Consider the following 23,135-nt stretch of genomic DNA (forward strand, 5'->3'; position numbering starts at 1 on the left):
TGGAAAAATATCCTATGTTCACTGATTAGAAGATTAACATTAATTTTTTTAATTACTTTATTTATTTTGGCCACGTCGCCATGAGGCTTGCAGGGTATTAATTCCCTAACCAGGGATTGAACCCAGACCCTCAGCAGTGAAAGTGTGGAGTCTTAACCACCGGACTGCCAGGGAATTCACGATATTAATTAATATTATTTAGATGGCAGTGCTTCCTAAGTTGATCTACAGATTCAATGCAATCTCTATCAAAATTCCAGCTGATTTATTTGTGGAAATTGACAAGCTGACTCAAACATTCATAAGGAATTCATAAGGAATTGCAGGAGATCCAGGATATCCAAAACAATAGGAGGGCTCACACTTCCTGTTTTCAAAACTTTCTACAAAACAACAGTAATCAAGACCTTGTGGTACTGGCATAAAAATAGATATATAGATAAATGGAATAGAATTGAGAGTCCAGAAACAAGCCCATCTGTCTATGGTCAACTGATAATTTTACAAGACTGCCAAGAACATTCAATGGTCTTTTCAACAAATGGTGCTAGGTCACTTGATAGCCACAGGCCAAAGAATGAAACCAAACCCTTATCTCATGCCATATACAAAAATTAACTCAAATTGTATCAAAAACCTAAATGTAAGAGCTAAAACTATAAAACTCTTGGAAACATAGGGGTAAATCTCTATGACTTCAGATTTATTTATCAGATTTATGTATTCTCAGATGTGATGCCAAAAGTATGAATAACAAAAGAAAAATGGTTAAATTGTACTTCATCAAAATTAAAACCTTTTGTGCTTCAAAGAATACCAACAAGAAAGTAAAAAGACAACCCACAGATTGGGAGACAATATTTGCAAATTATATATCTGATATGGGCCTGGTATCCAGAATATATAAAGAACTCTTACAACTGAACAACCCAAAGTCAAAGAAACCAATTAAAAAATGGGTAAAGGACTTGAATAGACATTTCTCCAAAGATGACATACAGATGGCTAACAAGCACATGTAAAGATGGTCGTCATTAGTCATTAGGGAGGTGCAAATCCAAGCCATGATGAGATACCACTTCACAGCTACTAGGATTGCTATTAAAAAAAAAAAAAGGAAATAAGTGCTGGTGATGTGGAGAAATTGGAGCCCTCTTACATTGCTGGCAGGAATATAAAATGGCAGAGCTGCTGTGGAAAACAGTTTGCCAGTTCTTCAAAAAGTTAAAGATAGCATTACCAGGGACTTCCCTGGTGGCACAGTGGCTAAGAATCCGCCTGCCAATGCAGGGGACACGGGTTCAATCCCTCGCCTGGGAGGATCCCCCATACTGCGGAGCAACTAAGCCTGTGCGCCACAACTACTGAGCCTGTGCTCTAGAGCCCGTGAGACACAACTACTGAGCCCACGCGCCTAGAGCTCGTGCTCCCCAACAAGAGAAGCCACCGCAATGAGAAGCCCGTGCACCGCAATGAAGAATAGCCCCTGCTCACCACAAGTAGAGAAAGCCCATGCACAGCAAGGAAGAACCAACGCGGCCAAAAAAAAAAAAAAAAGATAGCATTACCATATGACCCAGCAATTCTACTCCTAGGTGAATACTCAAAAGAATTGAAAAACAGGTACTCAGAGATATGTACACATTTTCAGAGTAGCCCTATTCACAATTGCCAAAAGGTGGAAAATAAAAAATGTCCATCAACAGATGAATGGATAATAAATTGTGGTATATACATACAATGGAATATTATTCAGCCTCAAAAAGGAAGTTCTGATACATACTACAATGTGAATGAACCTTGAAAACATTATGTTAAGTGAAAGCCAGACACAAAAGACTACATATTATATGATTCTATTTATATGAAGTATCTAGAATAGCTAAATCCACAGAAACGGAATGCATATTGGCGGTTGCCAGGAGATGCTGGGAGGAGAGAATGAGGAGCATTTGCTTAATGGGTATGAGGCTTTCTTCTGGGGTGATGAAAATGTTTTGGAATTATATAGAGGTAATGTCACCAAACTGTTCCTTTTAAACCGGTTAACTTCTTGTTATGTGAATTTCACTTCAGTTAAAAAATATGTTTTAAAAAAGGTTAAACAGTTACCATATGACAGCATTTCCACTTCTAGGTATCTCCCCAAGAGAAATGAAGATGCACATCCACACAGAAATGTGTGTACATGAATGTATCATTACTCATAATAGCCAAAATGTGGAAACAACCCAAAGTCCATCAACTGATGAATGGATAAACAAAATATAGTATAACCATAAAATGGAATATTCAGCCCCCTTAAGGAATGTATTGATATACTGTACAACATGGATGAACGTTGAGAGCACGCTCAGTGAAAGCAGGCAGTCACAAAAGGCCACATATTATATGATTCCATTGATATGAAATGTCCAGAAGAGGCGAATATGTAGAGACAGGAGATTACTGGTTGCCTGGGGGGATGGAGAGTGACTGCTAATGGGTATGCTTTTCTTTCTATTTTTTTTTATTAGCAAACTTTTTTAAATTTTAAAAAATTAAAAAAAATTTTATTGGAGTATAGTTGATTTACAATGTTGTGTTAGTTTCAGGTGTAGGGTGTTGCTTTTCTTTTTGAAGTATTGAAAATTTTCTGAAATTAGATAGTGGTGATGGTTGCACAACCTTGGTGAATATACAAAAAGCCACTCAAATGCATATTTTAAAATGGTGAATTATATGATATGTGAATTATATCTCAATAAAGCTGTTACAAAGAAGAGTACGTGGGAGAGAAACAAAAGACATTAAGTATACATTATTCTTGGTTGGGCGAGAGGGAAGGAGAGATAAATAGCTAAAGAGGAAGATCAATGGAAAAAAAGCAAGGGAGTGATTACCATAAAAATCAGCGTAGTGGTTACCTGTGTGTGTCATCTGGAGAATCTGGATAATGTGATGGGCTTCTTGAGTGTTGTCAGTTTTGTATTTCTTGACCTGGGTGGTGGTTATGCAAGGGGTTCCTATGTAACTACTTGTTATACTGCAAAGTTATGTTATATGCACTTTTCTCTATGTGCCTCTCTCCATCTCACTAAGTGGTACCACTTTCCACCTGGTTGCTCAGGTCAAAAATCTTGGAGTCACCTTGACTCTTCTATCTTACACCTCATATCTAACCTGTCAAGACAACTTGTCAGTTTTACCTTCAAACTACATTCAGAATCTGACCCCTTCTCACCACCACCTGGCTTGAGGCACTTACCTTCTCTCACCTGGACAACCTTTTTTTTTTTTCTGGCTGCGTTGGGTCTTCATTGCTCTGTGCTGGCTTTCTCTAGTTGTGGCGAGCAGGGGCTACTCTTCGTTGCAGTGCGCAGGATTCTCATTGCAGTGGCTTCTCTTGTTGTAGAGCACAGACTCTAGGTGCACGGGCTTCGGTAGTTGCAGCACGCAGGCTCAGTAGTTGTGGTGCACGGGCTTAGTTGCTCCGCGGCATGTGGGATCTTCCCGGACCCGGGCTCGAACCCACGTCCCCTGCATTGGCAGGCAGATTCTTACCCACTGCACCACCAGCAAAGTCCCAACAGCAGTAGCCTTCTAACTGATCTCTGTGCTTCATCCTTTGACCCTCCTGCCCTGGTTTATTTTTGACATAGCAACCAGTTTCTTTTTTTTCTCCTTTGATCTGAAGGTGTTTCTTAATGAGATATAATCACATACAATGAAATGCACATACATGTACAGTCCAGTGAGTTTGGACAAATGTAGACACCTGTGTAACAAACACCCCGGTTAAGATATAAAACATTTCCATTATCCCCCATAAGTTCCAGAAGGATCCTTTTTAAAGCCAGTGTTAGATCATGTTAGTCCTCTGCTCAGAACCTCCCAGTGACCCTCCATGTCACTGAGAATAAAAACTCAAGTTCGTACAATGGCTCATAAGGCTGTACACAGTCTGCCCTCGCCCCCCCCCCCATTACCTTTCTTATCTAATCTTTTTTTTTTTTCCTTATCTAATCTTAGAGTTCTTTCCTCTTCCTTCAGTCTACTCTGTACGGGCTCCCAAAACAGATAATTACATTTCTTCCTCACTGTTCCTAGGACACGTCAGGCACTTTCCTGCCTCAGGGCCTTTGCACTTGGTGTTCTGTCTGGAATGCTCTTCTCCCAGATATCTGCTTCATTTAGGTCTCTGCTCAAATGTCACCTTATCAGAAGAGGCCCTCCCTGACCACCCTATATAAAATAACATGCCCCCCCACCCTGCACTCTCATCCTCTTACCTTGCTTCATTGTTCTTCATAGCAGTTAGCTCAATCTATTATATATTATGCATGTATAATTCTGTTAGTCTCTCTCATGTAAGTTCTAGAGTGCAGGGACTTGAATGCTTTTGCTTTGGCTGTATCTCCAGTGCTTAACTCAATGCCTGGCATATAGTGGGTGCTCAAAAACTATTTATTAAATGAATGTCCACAGCCTCCGGTCTAGTCCAGTCTGCCATCATATCGCCTGGACTAGTGCACGAGCCTCCTAACTGATCTCTCTGGCTTGTGTCCAGTCTCCACGATCCATTTCCCACACTGCAGAATTATCTTTTTAAAATTCAGATCTGATCATCTCACTTTCTTTCTTAAAACCCTTTGATGGCATCCCTTTGCCCTTCTGATAAAGTCCAGAGTCCTTAACATGACTTGCAATGTGGCTGACTTGGCCCTGACTACCATCTGTCTTTTGCCTCCAGCATCCTGGTCTGCTTCGAGTTCTTAGCTGAAGCCAGTCCCTCACTTCAGGTCCTTGGTATATACTAACCCTCTGACTGTGATACTCTTCCTACCACCCCCCTTTCAGGTCTCAATTTGAGGGTCATCTCCTAGGGGAGCCTCCTCTGAGCTCTCAGACTAGGTTAGCGCCTTCAGAGTCCAGCTGCAACTCATCTCTGCTGGCATGCTTTCTTTCCCGCCCCCCATATTTATTTATTTTTTGCCACGCCACAAGGCTTGCGGGATCTCAGTTCCCCAGCTAGGGACTGAACTCGGGCCATGACAGTGGAAGCCCGGAGTCTTAACCACTAGGCCACTAGGGAACTCCCTCCATGTTTAATTTTTTTTTTAATTTGTAGGAATAACTATTTAGTTTTCACCTATGAAATGAAGTTGCACCATTTAATTAAACGTGATAAAAATATTTCTTTGAAAAACTTTAATCATAAACTTTGTAAACATGAAAAATACCTTGAGTACACCACTGATTTTTGCTAGTCATTGTCCTGTTTCTTTCCATGACACTTTTTAGAACACTGTCTTCCTTTGCATTCCACCTCAGTGTAAGCTTCTCTTTCTCCATCTGCCTCTACAACTTCCTCTTTCCTGTTCTGCTGTTTTTTTGTCTCATCTCTTAAATGCTGTTTTCTGTGTGATGCTTTCTTTAGCCCTTTTCCCACTAGGCTTCTCATGTATCCCCACTGTACTTAATACATTCTGTTAAAGAATGTTATCACATTATATCAAGTGAGTTTGATTCTGAACTCTCCCAAAGTCTGGGCTCGGCTTAATCCTGAGAGATCAACCCACTGCACTTTTGTTCTTGTACTCATCACACCTGCACTGTTTGATGTCCAGCTCCATGAGGTAAGGGGCTATGTCTATCTTGTTTGCTAATATCCTGTATGCCAGGCATGGTGCCTGACAGAGTTGCTCAAAGAATATCTTTAAATGGACTAATGAATATGAATATAGAAACTCTAACCCACAATTTATTCTTACATCTGTTTCCTGGGATCAGCCCAAATTCTAGTCAGATCAAGAAAAATTTACTAGTCATTTTCCCTAACTGGCCTCCCTGCCTTCCATCTCCCTGCCATCTATCCGATAGCCTGCAACCACAGTAACATTAAAAAAAAAAAAGTCTGATTGTGTTCCCTTCCCCAAGTCTCTATCTCGTCATTACCAACAGAATATAGTCAAAACTCCTCAGCTTGGGTTCAAGGCTTTGGCCCTGATCTCCTTTTTCAAACCTCTGTGGGTTTATTTATTAAGTGCTTATTATATGCCAAGCACTGGCCTGGTCACTGAGGAGTTCACAAACTAGTTGGGAACACAGGTACATAGATTAACTTTAATAGGGCATGATCAGCTCTATTACAGGGTCTGAGAGAACACAGTTTCAGACAATGGATTATAAAATGTTAGATTTTTGCCCTCTGCAGGTTCACAAGTTCAGTGTAGAACTGCATGTCCAATACGGTGGCTACCAGCCACATTTCAAGTGCTGAACAGCCACACGAAGCTAGTGTAGTGGCTGTCATACTGGACCACGGAGCACAGGCCATTTCAGTCATCCATGGCAGGGGGTTACCTAAAGGTGCTTTAAGGAGAGCAAGGAGCATCTCCCATACGCACAGGCTGTGGGGCTATAGCTACCAGTCTCCCGACCCAATTCTCCCTCTCCCACTGCTGCCCTCAACCCCCAACAGACACACCTTGGCTGGGGTGTATTTTGTTTTGCTTTGTTTTGTTTTTTGCGGTAGGTGGGCCTCTCACTGCTGTGGCCTCTCCCGTTGCGGAGCACAGGCTCCGGACGCGCAGGCTCAGTGGCCATGGCTCACGGGCCTAGCCGCTCCGCGGCATGTGGGATCTTCCCCGACCGGGGCATAAACCCGCGTCCCCTGCATCGGCAGGCGGACTCTCAACCACTGCGCCACCAGGGAAGCCCGGCTGGGGTGTATTTTGAAGTAGTACGCGCTCCCAAGACGGATAATGTATGAAAGTACTTTTGTAAATTATTAAGTGATGCAAAAATGTGATATAATAAATAGGTCCAGTTCTTGCTTTCATCACAGCTTTGGTCACTTCAAGCAAATTCTAGCTCTTTTCTCGAACTTCTCCCATCCCCCAAATTTATGCTAAAGGGTTTTGAAAAGTATCTGTTACACACAGGCAGCATTTATACCAGGTAAAAATCCAGATTATACCTACCTTGGTGCTTTTACAAGCCATCCATCCAGCACCCTACTTCACCACCCGCCTTTTACTCACTTTCCCTAGAAAGGAAGGACACAAATTAAGATTTCCAAAACAAAAAAACATTTATTTTGAGATTTGAGAATAATGGGAAAATTAAGTAATGGGAATTGGACCCTCATCGGGGTCTTCTGGGAAATCGGAAGCACCATCCTCTTCTGGAGCTCTGTGCTTCTCCAGTTTAGCAATCAATTCTTTCGCTGGATTGAAGACGCCATTGGTCTGCTGGTCACAGACATAGCAGCGCGGGGTGGTGCGGAAATGCTGCAGCGCACAGCTCTCGCAGAAATAATGCCTGCACTTGGTGACAACTGGGTTTTGGAAGGTCTGGCGACAGATGAAACACTTGAATGGTATTTCCTCCTCATCGCTTCCCACTTCATAGTTTTCATCCTCATAGACACCATAGCGACCCTCATCAAGCTCACGTTCGATCTGCCACCCATGCTTGTAATCTGAACGGTCATGAAGGAATTTGCAGCTGTCTCCGAAGCCGCAAAAGCCAGTCTCCTTGTAGTCCTTACAAATGTCGGGCTGGTAATCCCAGCGTACGGTGGCACGCAGATGCTCGGGAGCTCGGATGGGGCCCTTCCTCACCATCCCGGAGGAAGCATTGCCCATAGACGTATCCTTAGGCTTCATGTATTTCTGATAATTATTGATTCCCCGATAGATCTTGTCATCTTCCTTGCCCTTCAGCTCCTCCTGGATCTTCTGGCTGCGCTCAAAGATGGCTTGCGCGTCACGTTCCTTCTCTGTGTCTAGTTCGTAGACAGCAGTCGCCCCCATATCTTCTGGCCCCACGGGTTTCGCCGAGCGAGTGGACTTATACACCACGCCGAGGCTCTCGGGCTCGTTCTCCCCCTCCCCCTCTCCGCTACTCAGGTCGCCGTAAGCCGCATTCTGTTTACCACTGCCACGGGTTTTCTGTATCATCGGATTGTGGGTCGCCCGCTTCTTTTCCGGGCGGATCACAGTGTTGCCTTCGTCACTGCTGCTGCTGTCTCCGGACTCTCGTTTGCAGACCGGGCGCTTTCTGCGGCCTGCAGCCCCTTTTCGCACAGGCTTTTTGAAAAAAAAGGTGCACACCTGGTCTGTCGTCTTTCCTGGAGAAAGTTGCTCTGCCATTTTAAGAGTTTCGAGCTCCGAAACGGCTGTGGCCTGCTGGGTGGCGCGGGCGCTGCGCTGCTTCACGTCACTGCACGTCTTGCACTTGACCGCGAGTCGGTGCAAAATCCGCTGCGGAACGATGACTGTGGGAGGAAGAGTGTGCGAGAGCGCAGGCGCGCGCCACGCTTGGGCCCTGCCGCGCTCCGTAGCTTCCTCCGCGTATATGACTCCGCCCCGCTCGTTCGCTGCCGCGGAAGTTACGGGAAAGGGATTGAAGCCGGGTCACCTTTAAGGAGCTTGGAAGGAAGTGTTTGGCCTTGGTAACGGTGTCGCGATGTGGTTCGAGATTCTCCCCGGGATCGCCGTCATGGCCGTGTGCTTATTCATCCCGGGAATGGCCACTGCACGCATCCACAGGTTCACTAACGGGGGCAAGGTAAGGCGGCTTCTCCGGCCCGGCGGCTGACTCCACCGGCTGGCGTTACGAAATGGGCGGTGGGGTCGGGAACCCATTAGGACCCGGAGCCTCTCTCCGAGATGGGGAATACCGAGATCGGCCCTTTTTCTTTTTATTGCCTAAAAGCAGAGGCTTGTGGAACGAAGCCGACGGGAACCGTATTCTACTTTAGCAAGAAACAGCTGGCTGCTAGGTGAAGCGTGGGCAGGAGGGCGGAGTAGAGTTTTGGGGGCTGGAAAGGAGATTGAAAGAGGTAGGTCCAAACTGCTAGGCAGAGGAGAGAGGCGTCGATTAGTCTTGGCCCCACTCCCTCTGACCTCTGGTCTCCTTTCTTGCTGGATTTTGGTTTTAATTTCTCGCATCCATATCTTGGTATCTTCATGTTTTTCACTTTTTTCTAGCCTTTGTTTTGTTTTTGGCTGCGCCGCGCGGCTTTCGGGATCTCAGTTCCCCGACCAGGGGTTGAACCCCGCTCGGGCAGTGAAAGTGCCCAGTCCGAACCACTGGACCTCCAGGAAATTCCCCTTAATTAGGTTTTTTTTACCTAGACATTTTTTTATCCTCCCACTTTCTCTTGCAAGCCTTTAGGAACTTAGGTCACGCTCCTGTTTTTCACATTAGGATTTGTGATTTTCCTCTCTAATTAGTCCTTCACATTATCTCAGAGTATAAATGTACTTTACTTTCTGGTTTTGTGATTGTCTTTCACTTGTGATCTACCACTGTCGTTTCTTCTCACTAGGGTCCCCAAAGGGAACAAGTAGTCATGACTTTAAAAAAAAAAAAGAAAGGAGAAAAGAAAAAAAATGATGCTGGTTAAAATAGAAAGTGTAAGAACTCATGGTTACCATCTTAGCTCTAAAGTTTAGTGGTCCGATTTTATTTAGGATTCTGGTCTTATATTGTTAATTTGGTTTTTATATCAGTGATTCCATTTTTCTGGAATGTCACTTATAAATATCCCTCTATTGGGTCACTCATCTTTGTAAACTACAATAACAATTTCTTTTAATTGTAGGAAAAAAGGGTTGCCCATTATTCATATCAGTGGAATTTGATGGAAAGAGATAGGCGCATCTCTGGAGTTAATCGTTACTATGTGTCAAAGGTAAGATGGCTCTGACGCTAGCCCATCTGTCAGGGTTGAGGTGCATTCTGGTTAATGTTTTGCCAAAGGTCTTACAGCAGACTGGGAAAATGCAAACTAAAATAGCACTGTCTTTTACATATTTAATGATCCTTTGCATTTCTTATTATGTGGATCATCTGCCTATATCCTTTCTTGTTCTGTTGTCTTTTTCTTTTTGATTTATAGGGCTTCTTATATATATATTACAGATATCAATCTTCTGTCTCTTTTATATGTGGCAAATATTTTTCTCAGTCTGCTGTCTTTTTTACTTTATGGTGGCTTTCATCAGATAGTTTTTTTTTTTAACGTCTTTATTGGAGTATAATTGCTTTACAATGGTGTGTTAGTTTCTGCTTTATAACAAAGTGAATCAGTTATACATATGTTCCCATGTCTCTTCCCTCTTGCATCTCCCTCCCTCCCACCCTCCCTATCCCACCCCTCTAGGTGGTCACAAAGCACCGAGCTGATCAGATAGTTTTTAATCTTGATGTTCAGTTTATCATATTTTTATCGTTCTGGATTTTGGGTTTTATATCTTGTTTACAAATGACTTTTGTACCCAAGATTCTAAAAATATATTTCTACAGTTTCTCCAAATACCATTAAAGTCTTTTTTACATTTAGTGCTCTGACCTGTCTACAGGTCATTTTGGGGTATAATGTGAAGCAAGGATTTAACTTTAGTTTTCTCCAAGAAACAGCCAGTTGTCACAGTTATCTACATATGGAAAAGTCCATTTTTTATTTGAAATACCACTCTAGTAAACTAAATTTCCATATACACATGGGTCTGTTTCATGAATGCACTCTTCTATACTCCATTGGTTTGCCAGTTCCTGCACCAGTACATTAAAGAATTACTATAATGTTTTATTTGATTGAATCATATGAAACTGCTGTTTTTGTGGGTCAAAAATGGCCAAGCAGGGCTTCCCTGGTGGTGCAGTGGTTGGGAGTCCGCCTGCCGATGCAGGGGTCGCGGGTTCGTGCTCCGGTCCAGGAGGATCCCACGTGCCGCGGAGCAGCTGGGCCCGTGGGCCGTGGCCGCTGGGCCTGCGCGTCCAGAGCCTGTGCTCTGCAATGGGAGGGGCCACAGCGGTGAGAGGCCCGCGTACCGCAAACAAACAAACAAACAAACAAACAAAAAATGGCCAAGCAGTAGCATTTTCATATGGTTCAACTTAATAGTATGTTCTTATATATTGTAGGAGTTCATCCTCATTATTCTTGTAAAAATTTTACTATTTTATACTTTCTCCTTGCTGATTCACCCTTCACAGCAAATCTAGGTAAATATTAATTCCATTTTATAGATGAGAAAACAGAAGGTCAGAGTGATTAAATTATAGTATAAGGACTCAACCTATGTGATCTGCCTCTCAGTGTAGTGCTATTTGAGAATCTAATCTGATGAACATGATGATAGATATCTACTCATCTAGAGTGGTATTTCTCAAAGTATGGTTCAAGAATAACCAAGAAAAGGGGGAGTGGGGGAGGAATTCCTTGGCTGTCCAGTGGTTAGGACTCTGAGCTTCCACTGCAAGGGGCAGGGACACGGGGCACGGGTTCGATCCCTGGTTAGGGAACTCAGATCCTGCAAGCCGCACAGCCAAAAAAAAAGAAAAAAAGAAGTATGCCATCAGGATCACCTGGCATGTGAGATAAAATACAGATTCCTAGGACCCTGACTGGACCAAATGAATTAGGATTTTTACAAGGTGGCTCCTAGGACGATGCAATTTTAATTTCTCTCAAGGTGATTCTTCCTTCAGTTGAAACGGAATACGTGGAATGTGTTATTTTAACACCTGGAAGAAATGTCATCACTGATTACTCTTTTACTGTGTTGTTTCTGAAGTATTTGGTTGTGAACTGAGTAAGATAGAGTGGTCTTCTGAATAGTGTCATGCTTACAGGGCAAGAGTTCTGGAGTTGGGGGTCCCTGAACTTGAATTCTGGCTCTCCTGCTTCCTTACTGACTTAAACAACGGACTTTAAATCTCTCTGAGCCTCCATTTTTTTCACCTGTAAAAAAGTAGAATGGGGCTAATAATATCTTTCCTGATGTTGGCTGTTATTTTATAAAATGGATTTACCTTACTGTCCTCTGACGCTGAGGGTGCTTTGTAGAAGGATCCAGGAGGTAAATAGTTGCTTTACTTTAGTCTTGATTGCAAGTGGAAGGGGGGGTTGTCTTTTCATATAAAGTGGTATGTTTGCTACTGTCCGAAAATGAAAATTAGGAGTCATTATAGGTTATAGGAATCATTGTAGGTTATAGTACATGTACATCTTTGACAGGAACAGAATTCTCACATCATCCTTTTTAAACTGTTTTTCAGGGTTTGGAGAACATTGATTAAGGAAGCATTTTCCTGATTGATGAAAAATAACTCAGTTACGCTTGTCTACCCCTGCTAGAAGGTTATGCAGTGTATTGTGTAGCATGCAGTGTATTTTGTAGTGTGTAATAAAAATAAAACAAAAAAGTAAAATCAGAGGTTTTCTTTACTTTTTAGAATGGTACTACACAAGATCAAGCAGTCTACCCAATGTAGCTTTATCACTTTAAAAAAACTAAAGGCAACTGAGGCTTGTAAAATTAGAGACATAATGTACACCAAGTGCCGATCACTGTGCCTGGTGCCTCATGTGTCACAAATGGTAGTTCCTGCTGTGGTAACATTACTGAAAACCATTGTTTCTTCAGAGGTTGCTAGGAGAATACAGAAAAAGTAGTACTTTGTTTTCTTTCTAGTTCCTTTTCTGGGTGAATCCTATGTGCTTAAAATTCCAGACCGCACCTTCAACTTTCATGCACTCTGTATCCAGCACATAGTATTCACTTAAGTGTTGATTTTTATTTTGGATTGCTGTGTAGAGCAGAAACAACAGTGATTATGTTTATTAAAATGAGTATACCGACCATTTGAAATAAAGAATTGCATGTTCAGATAATATGAAGATCTGAAAGGGTGTAACTACTGTGAAGATGGTGATACTCCATGTGTACAGATCAACACCCCAGGTGACCACAGGACCTCTGGGTGAGAAAACTAAGTTATTTGTCATCCCCATCTTTTATTTAGTTTAACATTTGATCTGCTGGTGACCTTAAACACACCTGCACTGTATAGTTTCCATTGACCTCATCTTACAGGACAGGGCTTACAGAGGAAGGAGGTGGCAGTCCCACTTAGAGGAATACTGTATATTGTGCCACCCTGTGATGATGAAACTGTTTAAGGAAAGCTGTGGTCATGGTTACAAATTTAATACAACCTCTAGTCTTTATTTAGTGCTACACAGGGCTCATTTTGCTGACTGTTATAAGAACTATCTCTGGAAAGGAAGAGAGAGGGCAGGTAGTACAGATAGGAATACAGGAGACTTACTGACAACATTACTAAATTTGTCACTAAATCTATTGATTTTTAGGTCTGTTCTCTGTCCATTGTACCTCTAGGCAGGGCTCATCCACTAGAGGATTCATCCTTAGATGAATGTCAGGGCTGTATAGCGAGGGGCTACAAAGTGACAGAAAATCAGTTGGTCAGGTTTAGCATTAGCGTCCGAATTCTTCACTCCCTTTTTTGTGGCACTTGCTATGAAATTTAGCCTTATTTTTATACTCCACTGCCAGGGAGTAAACCAGATTAAAATGCACACTTTGAAGCTAGAAGACTATAGTGGTGCGTTGTAGCCTGCATTTCTCTTGATTTTTTGAAAGTGCAGTTAGCCAGAAGGGTTTTCTTACAGCAGCTATGACAGATGTGGTCTGGCTACTGACCTCGGGTCCATTGGTCACCTGCTTTTAAGGCCAGTTGAAAGGATGCTTGGTAAACGATGCCATTCATTTGGTTTTATTTTTTATTTATGTTTATTAAAGTATAGTTGATGTACAGTATTATATAAGTTTCAGGTACACAACAAAGTCACAATTTTTAAAGGTTACACTCCATTTATAGTTATTATAAGATATTGGCTATATTCCCTGTCCTGTACAATATATCCTTGTAGCTAATTTTATACATATGGCTTTATTCTTTAACTTTTAAAACAGATACTGTATTCACATAGCTCAAAAATCCAACAATATAAGGTATTCAGTGAAAAGACTTGTTCCAGTCCCCTGCCCAGCACCTGCCCCACTGTCACACTACCCCAAAGGGTCTCTATGCATGTAGAAATACAAACACGTGTTCTTCTGTCTTCTGTGATGGTAACATTTGATACACAGTCTACCTTTATGTCACTTGTTTGGAAGAATGGTTCTTGTTTGAAATTATATCTGTCAGGCTGCCATCATTATTTCTAGGGTGAAATGAAATAGTAGGAAAGAATTTGAAAAAGTTTAGAGGAAGCCATACACATTCAGAAGGGAGTTGGAAGAGGATGGCCCTGCCCTTTGGGAAACACTTTTAAGTGAAATATTTATGAAAAAAAAGGACAACATTCTAGAATCAGCAATTCCAACTTATAAGGACCCTTAGACATCTAGTCCAAATTCTGATTCCTCAGATGAGGAAACAAAGGTTCAGCCATGGGAAGCCATCACCTGGCTAGCTAGTAGCAGACCAGGGACTAGAATCTTGGTGTCTAGACTCCCAACCTAGTGTACTTTTAACTCTGTTCTTTGTGGCTCACTTCAATAAACACTGCTGAGTGAATGCCACATGCCAGGTACTGTGCCCCAGATTTGAATAAGACAGCCTCACCCTTCTGGAGCTCAGTCCGGAGGACTGCAAGGCAGTTAGTTACAGGATGGGGTGGTGAGTGCTATGACAGGGGTCTGCAGAAGGTGCTGTGGGAGCACACAGCTGGGATCTGACCCAACCTTCAGATGGAGGGAAGGGAGAGGGCTTCAGGTAAGTTCCAGGTGATGCCCACACCAAGCGAAGTCTTGAAGGTTGGGGAGCATTTACGAGATAAGCAACTGAGGCGAGAAAGCAGCGCGAGTGTGAGGACACAAACTAGCGTGGCTGTGTGGGAAAGAGCCGCAAGTATTGTGCAGAACTAGAGCAAAGAGTGAGGCAGGAAGGAGAGGGAAGAGGGAGCAGAGAGGCTGGCAGGGCCCAGAACACCAAGGGCCTGGCCCGTCTCCCTTGGGTGTCAGACTTTGTCCAGGGCAGCTGGAGGCCTCTGGGGGCGGCAAGCAGGAGAGTGAGGTGGGGACGTGCATCCATCTGCTGGGCTGCTCTGCAGAGCACGGACTTAAGACGTGCTTCACTTTTGCCAAGTTTGGAGACGTTTTCACCGTCACGTGGGGAGTCGGGTGAGGTGCTACTGACATCTAGTGGGTAGAGCCTACAGTGCAGGGGCCAGCCCCTCCCAGGACAGTTTTAGGGAGCCCACGACGTCAACACTGCTGAGATCGAGAAATTCTGAAAGCAGCAGGGTCTCCATCAAGCAACACGCCAGGAAGTGTTATTTTTTTTTTTGGCACGGCTTGTGGGATCTTAGTTCCCCGACCAGGGATCAAACCCGTGCCCCGTGCAGTGGAAGCTCGGAGTCTTAACCACTGGACCGCCAGGGAAGTCCCGAAATGTTGCCTTTTTTTTTTTTTTTTTTTAAATTCCTACTTATTCAGGTCAGGAGTCTATGGGAGTAATTCCCCTTTTCCTCTCGTTCCTCGTTCTTTGTTCATTAGAGTTCAGATCCCAGATTCTCTCTCGGCTCATTTGTAAACCTGAACTTTATCCCATCCCTGGAGGCATTTGTTTTCCCATGGATGTATCCCAACTCACTGCGAGTGACGTGCTTCAAGTCGAGAAGACAAAGAACAAACCGTTTCTTTTCTGAAGGGCTGTGGAGACTCGGAACTTTGGGGGAATCAGCACATCAGGAGGCTTGCCGCCTTTAGCTGTGTGACCTCACGCAAGTCACTTCACTGCTCTGAGGCTCAGGTCTCCTCCTATCTTCCAAGGGAAAATAATACGCGCTCTGCACACGTCCCTGGGTATCTGACATAGTCAGGACATCATGTATGTGGAGTAGTTTGTAACTGGGCAGCCCTGTGCCTGTGGAGGGGATCACTGCTGGCGCTGCAAGCACCCCTGGAACAGCTGTCCAGTCCACTCCCAGGTCGCCCAAAGGCACTTACCTGAACGTGGTAGGAGGACCCTCAGGCCCTCTGCGGAACCAAGTGTAGGTGGCGGCAGCAGTCTTGGGTCCTCTCTTAGAATGAGTGATCACACCTAGGGATTCGCAGAACACCGCAACAAAGACAACAGACCACACTAACCTCTATAAGGACACGCATTGCTCTAAAGGTGTGTTCTGAGAGCAGAGAGGAAAATGCAGTTTCTTGCCACCGTGAGGACCGAGTGCCCGGTTACCCCTCTCGGCAGACGCGGCCTGCTCTGTTCTAGGAGAAGGTGGTGACCGGATGGGACTGAAGCTGGCCGTCCTCAACAGGGAGCCTTTGGATGGGAGGAGGGTAGAGAGTTAAACACCACTTGGTTTTCAAGATTTCATATCACCCTGATACTTTTGTGACCTGAGAACTCAAATGATTCTACTACACTTTTGTGACACATGAGACACACAGAACGGTTATCAAGGTTTTTCTTTCCCAAGTATGTCGATGCAGATTTTACGTATCTAAAGACACTGGCGTTCAGCTTCTTGGTTTGGGTCCCCGTGTGCTTGTGTAATGCTGCCTTCCTCCACCCCACGTCATCCACACACCCCTGACCCAATATTTCATCTCCGAGGTTTGCATACTCGGGAATATTCTTTTGGGATGTGCTCTTCCTTTGCTTCCCACATGAAGCTGGAGTAGAGCCTGAGCTAGACCCTGAGGGGTTCAGAATGTTCTTATGACCTTCACATATGGGGCACTGTTGATAAAAGATGAGGAAATTTCTGTAAGGAATAAATCCAATGCTATGTTTGCATAATCTTTAATTGTTAAAGGTTTCTTTGGCCTATTTGTGTACCCTCTGTGTCTGATGCTGTTGGGCATAATATACCTCTCCCACCCCCAAAGTCTCTTTAGCAGTGCAGAGCCAAGTCACTGCTTTTGGGATTTCCGCAAATCTTGACTGACGACTAAAGACCTAATTGTTCTTTTCAGGGCATCACTGAGAAAATGGCCTAGCAGATCTTACTTGTGTAAACCCATGTAACTGGTGCTTTACTAGTTTGAACACATTTTGTTTCATCTGTTATTCTGTTTCTTGGCAGGCGTCTTCCTAAGTTCCAGAAAACATGGAGAAACCAATTATGATATATGGGCTAGAGCGTAGTCAGGTAATAAAATTGACAAACAAGTATGCAGTTTCAGTTATGACCCTAAAGGACTGTAATACCAAAGGCAGTAGGAAAAAAGGGAAGACAATGGAAACACTGAGCATCACTGCCCCCAAGAAAACAAGAATCTTTCCCGTGTGTTTAGGAGTTTCTTTGGTATACCTGCCTGTCCCCGTGCGTGCCACCTACCGCACGGCTGCAGAGGGTCTCTTTCACTTAGCAGACAGATTTTTTTCTTTCTAGGTTTAATACCCTTTGTTTCTAGAGGCCAGAAAACAGCACAGGCCCCCAGAAGCCCACTCCGGTCTCTCATCTCTAAGAGCCTGGTCTTTGGGGCAAGGTGGGTCAGGTCTCTAGGGCAACTCTGGAGTTTTCATCCGGTGTCTGTTGGGGGCAGCCCAGTGTGGTTATGACCGTGGAACAGAACATCAAGGCATCACCATCGAAAGTCCAGCCATCCGGGAACAGCTCTGCCACAGTACTTGTGTTCTGAGCATGGCACTGTTCAGTGAGGCACTCGCCCTATGGCAGACCTGCATATGCTCAAGCTGGAACGTTCTGAGTGCTTCATGACATCATGACTGTCAGGGATCCACCCAACCTGGGACTGACTGGCACAGTACCGTACTCAGGCTGTGTGGCCTTTATGGATGGAGAATGGGCCTCAGTTTAGGAAAGGCCCTGGGCTCCTACCACCCCCTCTCCCTTCCCGGGACAGTCTGGTGGCCTTTTAGACTGGAAGTGAGGTCACTCTGCCACACACTTAGAACCTGCCCCAACCCAAGATACCTTGCTACATTTGACTCACTGGTTCTCTTTTCACGTGAGCACAACGTATCTTCCCAACTACATTGTAGGTGCATTGAGGGTGGGAACCTTGTCTCACTCAGCTTCACTTCACCTGTCCACTTTGCCTGCCACCTGTCCTGCCACCTGTCCACTTTGCAGTACTTAGAAGATATGTGCTGGCTGACTGGGCTCACCTGACAGGAGAACGTCAGCATTTAGCCCGAGCTTCATCGCTGAGAACTGACAGCCCTGCTGGACATAGGCAGGGAGGAGGAAAGGTGGGGTGGGAGAGTAAGAAGATAAATAAGGGAAGGGGGTGACGGGGTGAGCATGAGGGTACAAGAGGAGGCGAGGGCAGGAACTGGGAGGGAACTGACATGACTGAAGGGCTACAGGTGGGAAAGAATAGAATCCAAGGCCCAAGGTGTGGCCTCCTTCCTCGTGCGCTGACGTCAATCGCCCCTGCCAGCACCCCCCAACTGCCCTCAATTCAGGAAGGAGCTGACAGCGACGGAAGCAACTCCTTGCTCTAGTGAGCACCGCATCCTGGGTACAAATTCGCCCCACTTCCCATATGCGGGGGGGCAAGTGAGCCCCCTGCCCTCTCCCTCCCCTGGCAGAAGGAAGGAAGCCCGGGAGGCGGGCTCACACATCTGACCCCGTCTGACCCCGTGTGTCGATGGTCTCCCTGAAGCGGACCGGGCATGCTCCGCGCACTCACCGGGCTGCCGTCAGGGTCTGGAAGGGCTTCGTGGCGGGTCTGGGTCCGCGGGGCACATCTTTGCACGCAGCCTCCATCTTCTTGCAGGGGCCAGGCTGGACCAGGCGCTGTGTGTGTTGGAGAGCGGCTGCCAAGGCTTATTTCCTGCTCCCGTCCTCGTGCCCCACCTGCGCCTCTCCGGGCTCTGTGCCACTTCTCCACACTCAGCTGTGCCGGGAAGGAGGCACCGGAGGAGGGCATGCTTTGGAAGAACCTGTCCTCAGTGCTGCCTGAGAGTTCAAAAGCCCTCTCGACCTGGACAGCCTGGAGGCCAGAATTTGTCGCTTCAGTGAGCGGCCTGGCTGGGGGTAGGAGGTCAAGTTCTGGCCCACCCACTTGCAGCTCCTGCTTCAAAGAGAAGCCTTTCTAATCGTCTGGGAAATCTCTCCTGGCTCCCCCACGCAAACACTTTGTCTTCTAGGAGTTTCTCATCGCTGGCCTGCAAGTCTCTCTCCTCCGGGCAATTAAGAATCCCACTGCCCGCCCTTCCAGGCCAGGTCCTCACCCTGGGCCTCGCACCAATGGCCCCAGGGCTTCTTAGGAGAGGTCTTGCTGCCCCTGCCCACAAAAGCTTGGCATGCAGGAGGCTGGAGCTCTGCTCTTTTGGAATGCATCTACGTAGGGCCTAGTGTTTCCAGTTTCCCCTCTTTCCCCCAGGGAACCCAGGAGGAGGGCAGGGTGTGGACCAGGGCCTGTTATGGCACTAGAAGGTTCATGGCAGTTGGTCTGATGGACCTTGTGGGAGTCAGATCAGCAAACAGAACTGATGCCAGTCCTTATCATCAGTCATTTTCGTAGATCAGGAGCCTGTGGGCTCACCAAGGGCAGTGTCCACACGAGTCCTCCTCCTGCTTTGGCTGCTGGGCATCAAGCCTAAACAGTGAGAGCTCAAGACACACCCACCCCTGTTATCCTAGGCACGTTCTCCTAGCTTTGGGGAAGTGACCGGCTCTTTCTGACTGCTGTACTTTTTTTTTGTTGTTGTTGTTGCAGTACACGGGCCTCTCACTGTCGTGGCCTCTCCCGTTGCGGAGCACAGGCTCCGGACGCACAGGCTCAGCGGCCATGGCTCACGGGCCCAGTCGCTCCGCGGCATGTGGGATCTTCCCGGACCGGGGCACGAACCCGTGTCCCCTGCATCGGCAGGCGGACTCTCAACCACTGCGCCACCAGGGAAGCCCCTGCTGTACTTTTTGATTCTCCCCGTTATGGTTTGTCTCTTCATCATCATGATTGTGGTACCTAATGGTTATTGGGCACTGTGGACAAAGAAAGTTGCCTGCCATTCTAGTAAACAAACAATGTTGCCCGCCATCAGGCCAGGGGCCACTGCAGCTGCACCCCCAGCCCAACATGGTGCACCCTGAGGGGAATTCAGAAAGGAGAAAAAACGGGATACTGGCTATAGATAGTTAAGGTGCATATCTAAGGAATGATTTCAATGAGCCCAGACTCTGGCATCTTCACATACAGAGAAAAGCACTAAAGTCATGAACTTGAGATGTTTTTTGTGATTAGCAATAATCGTTTGATGTTTGACAACATTTTTTTTTCAGCAAAAACTCCTATATATCGTGGCTCCTCCCTTACCTCTTCGGAATGGTTCCTCAGAGCTCTCTGAGAGGCTGTCTCATGGGCTGTAGTCCTCAGTAAGGTCCCTGAATAAAACAGAACTTAAAACTTTTAGGTTGTGCTTTTCTTTGCTCCAGTCAACGGCACTTAGAGTGTGCCTGTCCTTGTTTTGAGCACTCTGCATGAATCGCTTCCTTTCATCTTCTTATCAGCCTTATGAAGTGATGCCTATCAAGATCCCTATTGTACACGTGAAGCTCAGAGAGGTGAAACAACCCGCCTGAAGTCACAAAGCCAGTGCATGGCAGAGCTGGGGTTTGAAATCCTGTCTGTGATCAGAGTCCGAGTTCCTCCATCTAAGCCACAGTACCTCCCACCCCAGGCCATCCCCAGTCCATCCCTACCTCACTACAACCATCTCAGCAGTCTCTGTGTGTGGGTCCCGTATCTGTGTGTGTCTTCCACGCAGTGAGCTCAGCATTTCATCCTGGATAAAGAGGACACTTAGCAAAGCACTTTCCTTCCTTTATTGGGATTGAGACCAACTGTCTTATGGTAAGAAACCAACCACTCCATATATAAAGCACAGTGGTTAAGGGCAGGGGTTCTGAGACTTAGGGCTTTCATGGATTAAGAGAATTAATAAAATAAAACTGGGTTCTAACACAGGGCCAGTGACTTTTGATTTCACCATTTAAAAGAACACTATTTATACTACTACTATTAATAGTACTACTAGAAATAATACCTAACCATCATAGAGAGAGGCTATGATGTACCAAGCACTGTTCTCAGTCTTTACGTGAATTATCTGATTTGATCCTCATAAAGAACCCTATTCCATAGGCACTGTTATCCCCGTTTTATAGACAAAGAAACTAAGAAACGTTAAGTAAATTGTTCCTGGGTCTGTGCTGATAACCATTACAATATAAGCTCACCCTTGATTCATAAAAGACATCTTTGAAAAAAAATCAAGCACACAAGGGAGACTCTAACCTCAGAATTTGGGGATAAATACGTAAAAGCTCAGTGAAGTTGGACAGCTCTGGGTTTGAGTTTGGGGCAACTTGTTTAATACTCTCTGTGCCTCTGTTCGACTGTAATGAAAGCACTGACACCTACCTAATGGGGCTATTGTGAGGAGTAAATAAGCCCTTCCCACGGTGACTGGCACATAATAAGGACCCCCAGTACATACCAGCTGCAGGTTTACTATTCCTCCTGGCACAGCCCTGCGAGCCCATCTGCTGGGGAGAAGCTGGGTGTGGACAGGACAGCTTGGTCCTGCTTTGCAGGTCAGATTGTTGCTGTGACTGACTATCCCCCTGTCTCACTAACAGAAGCAGTCAGACATTTGGGCTTTACTTCCCATTGGTTGAAATTGGTGTTGCCTTGGCAGCACGTGTAAACATTCTGGCTGGGAATCCTGGGGAAAAGCTGCCCAGAGACTTTCTGAGGCTTCCCGGGCTACTACTGTTCCAGACAAGGATCTGGTCACTCAGGTATTGAGGGTTATTAAGGGTGGGAGGGTTCCACAAAAAGGACCTGCAATTGTTCTCCCCATTCATCGCTCAGACCACAAACTTGGCCCTGGCCCTTCACACCCATTTTGCCCATCTGGCCTCTCATTAGGAAGGGAAGGGGAGAAAAAGAACTAAGAGAGGCAGGTTGGAGGGATGCTTTAGACTGGTGCCCACAGATGTGTGAGGGTAACATCTGAACTTTGCTGAGCCCTGCTCCCCCCTTTTCCTCTGCCACTGGAGCACAGGGCACCCTGGGTCCTTCCATAGACAAGGCCCCTACCTCATTTGCTAGGTGTCGAAGGGCACAGATTTGGCTTCCAGTCAATTTGTCAAGAAGCAGTTTGCTGAAAGCCAAGTCGCTGAATGGCCAAGTAGCCAAATGGGCTATTTTCTGAAGGATCACGTTGCTGTATGGTTAACTCACCAAAGCCTACCGAATTTACCAATTTACCAAAAAACTATTGTCTAACTATAGAGTTTACGGCAAATTGCTTTGGCCAAATTGGCATGGGCCTTGGGCTGGGGAGAGCTAGTTCTCTAGAGCTAAGGGCCTCCAGACACCCTTACCGCCACCCTTCAGGTCTTCCTCACTCTGGGATGGGCAGCCTGAGAAGATTCCACTTTCCTCCAGAGGATGACGCTGTCCACCAGTTGCAGCAACAGGGAACTGAGGCAGAGGCAAACGAGCTTAAAATGCTGACATGAAACCCAAATGAACACGAGTCAGTATTATTCCCAGAATGTTTAAAGGCTGTTCACACCATTTCTGGCCTGATGGCCAGGGGAACTGGGGTTGCTTTGTACAGCACTCACCACACCTTGGGACCCGTGATGTCCAGAAAGGGAACAAAGGGTGACCCTTCTTGAAAGAGGCTCGCAGAAAGAGAGTGCGCACATTCTGGACGGCAGACGGAAATGTGAGATCAGGGCCCCAGGACTCTTTGTGAACCTTGGAGGGAGGAGAGTGGGGTGATTAAGAGCACAGGCTGTGGAGCCGGATGGTCTGGTGTGAGCTTGGCTTCCTCATCTCACATGGTAACAGGAGTCCCTCTCTTTATGACTCAGGGCCCCAGCAGGAAATTGTTGGCATATAGAAAATAGGAGAGGTGGAGAAGTGTTAAGTAAAGGGAATATTTACAAAGGTGTGAGCAGAGGGTAGGGAAAGGAGGGGCTGGTAACAGTGGGGCCATGGGGTTGAGGGGAGAGGAAGGTTACCCTCACCAGACTGACAAGTTGTGAGCAAGCTGCCCCAGGACAGATGGACACCTCCTCCACTCAGCCAGCCACAGGTGACCCTGGAGGCAGAGAACCCTGGTGAATACATGCCCGGAACTCACTCTTCTCCCTTCAGCCAGAGGGCATGGGAGAGCCCACTGCTGCAGTCCCAGCAGGTCAGCGTTCCAGGGCAGAGAGCGGGGAGGTGGGGAGAGTGGGCCTGGAAGGGCACAGGGAAGGTCTCCAGCCATGATCTCACAGCGCTGTGCTAAGAGCTAAATGGAACGAGGCCCATTAAACACCC

General features: G+C 45.9%; 2 protein-coding genes across 2 annotated transcripts; one reads left to right on the forward strand and one right to left on the reverse strand.

Annotated features, from left to right (window-relative positions):
- Positions 1–7,106: 7,106 nt before the first annotated feature.
- On the reverse strand, positions 7,107–8,212 carry RNF113A (ring finger protein 113A; the record flags this gene model as incomplete). Its single annotated transcript, XM_082864272.1, has 1 exon — positions 7,107–8,212. The coding sequence occupies exon 1, from the start codon at positions 8,136–8,138 to the stop codon at positions 7,107–7,109; it is 1,032 nt and encodes a 343-aa protein (XP_082720398.1). The 5' UTR covers positions 8,139–8,212.
- Positions 8,213–8,363: 151 nt separating this feature from the next.
- On the forward strand, positions 8,364–12,202 carry NDUFA1 (NADH:ubiquinone oxidoreductase subunit A1). Its single transcript, XM_082864275.1, has 3 exons — positions 8,364–8,556; positions 9,596–9,685; positions 12,058–12,202. The coding sequence occupies exons 1-3, from the start codon at positions 8,455–8,457 to the stop codon at positions 12,076–12,078; spliced, it is 213 nt and encodes a 70-aa protein (XP_082720401.1). The 5' UTR covers positions 8,364–8,454; the 3' UTR covers positions 12,079–12,202.
- Positions 12,203–23,135: the final 10,933 nt, after the last annotated feature.

The sequence above is a fragment of the Leucopleurus acutus genome (assembly GCF_964270905.1).
Source record: "Leucopleurus acutus genome assembly, chromosome: X".
Classification (NCBI taxonomy): domain Eukaryota; kingdom Metazoa; phylum Chordata; class Mammalia; order Artiodactyla; family Delphinidae; genus Leucopleurus; species Leucopleurus acutus.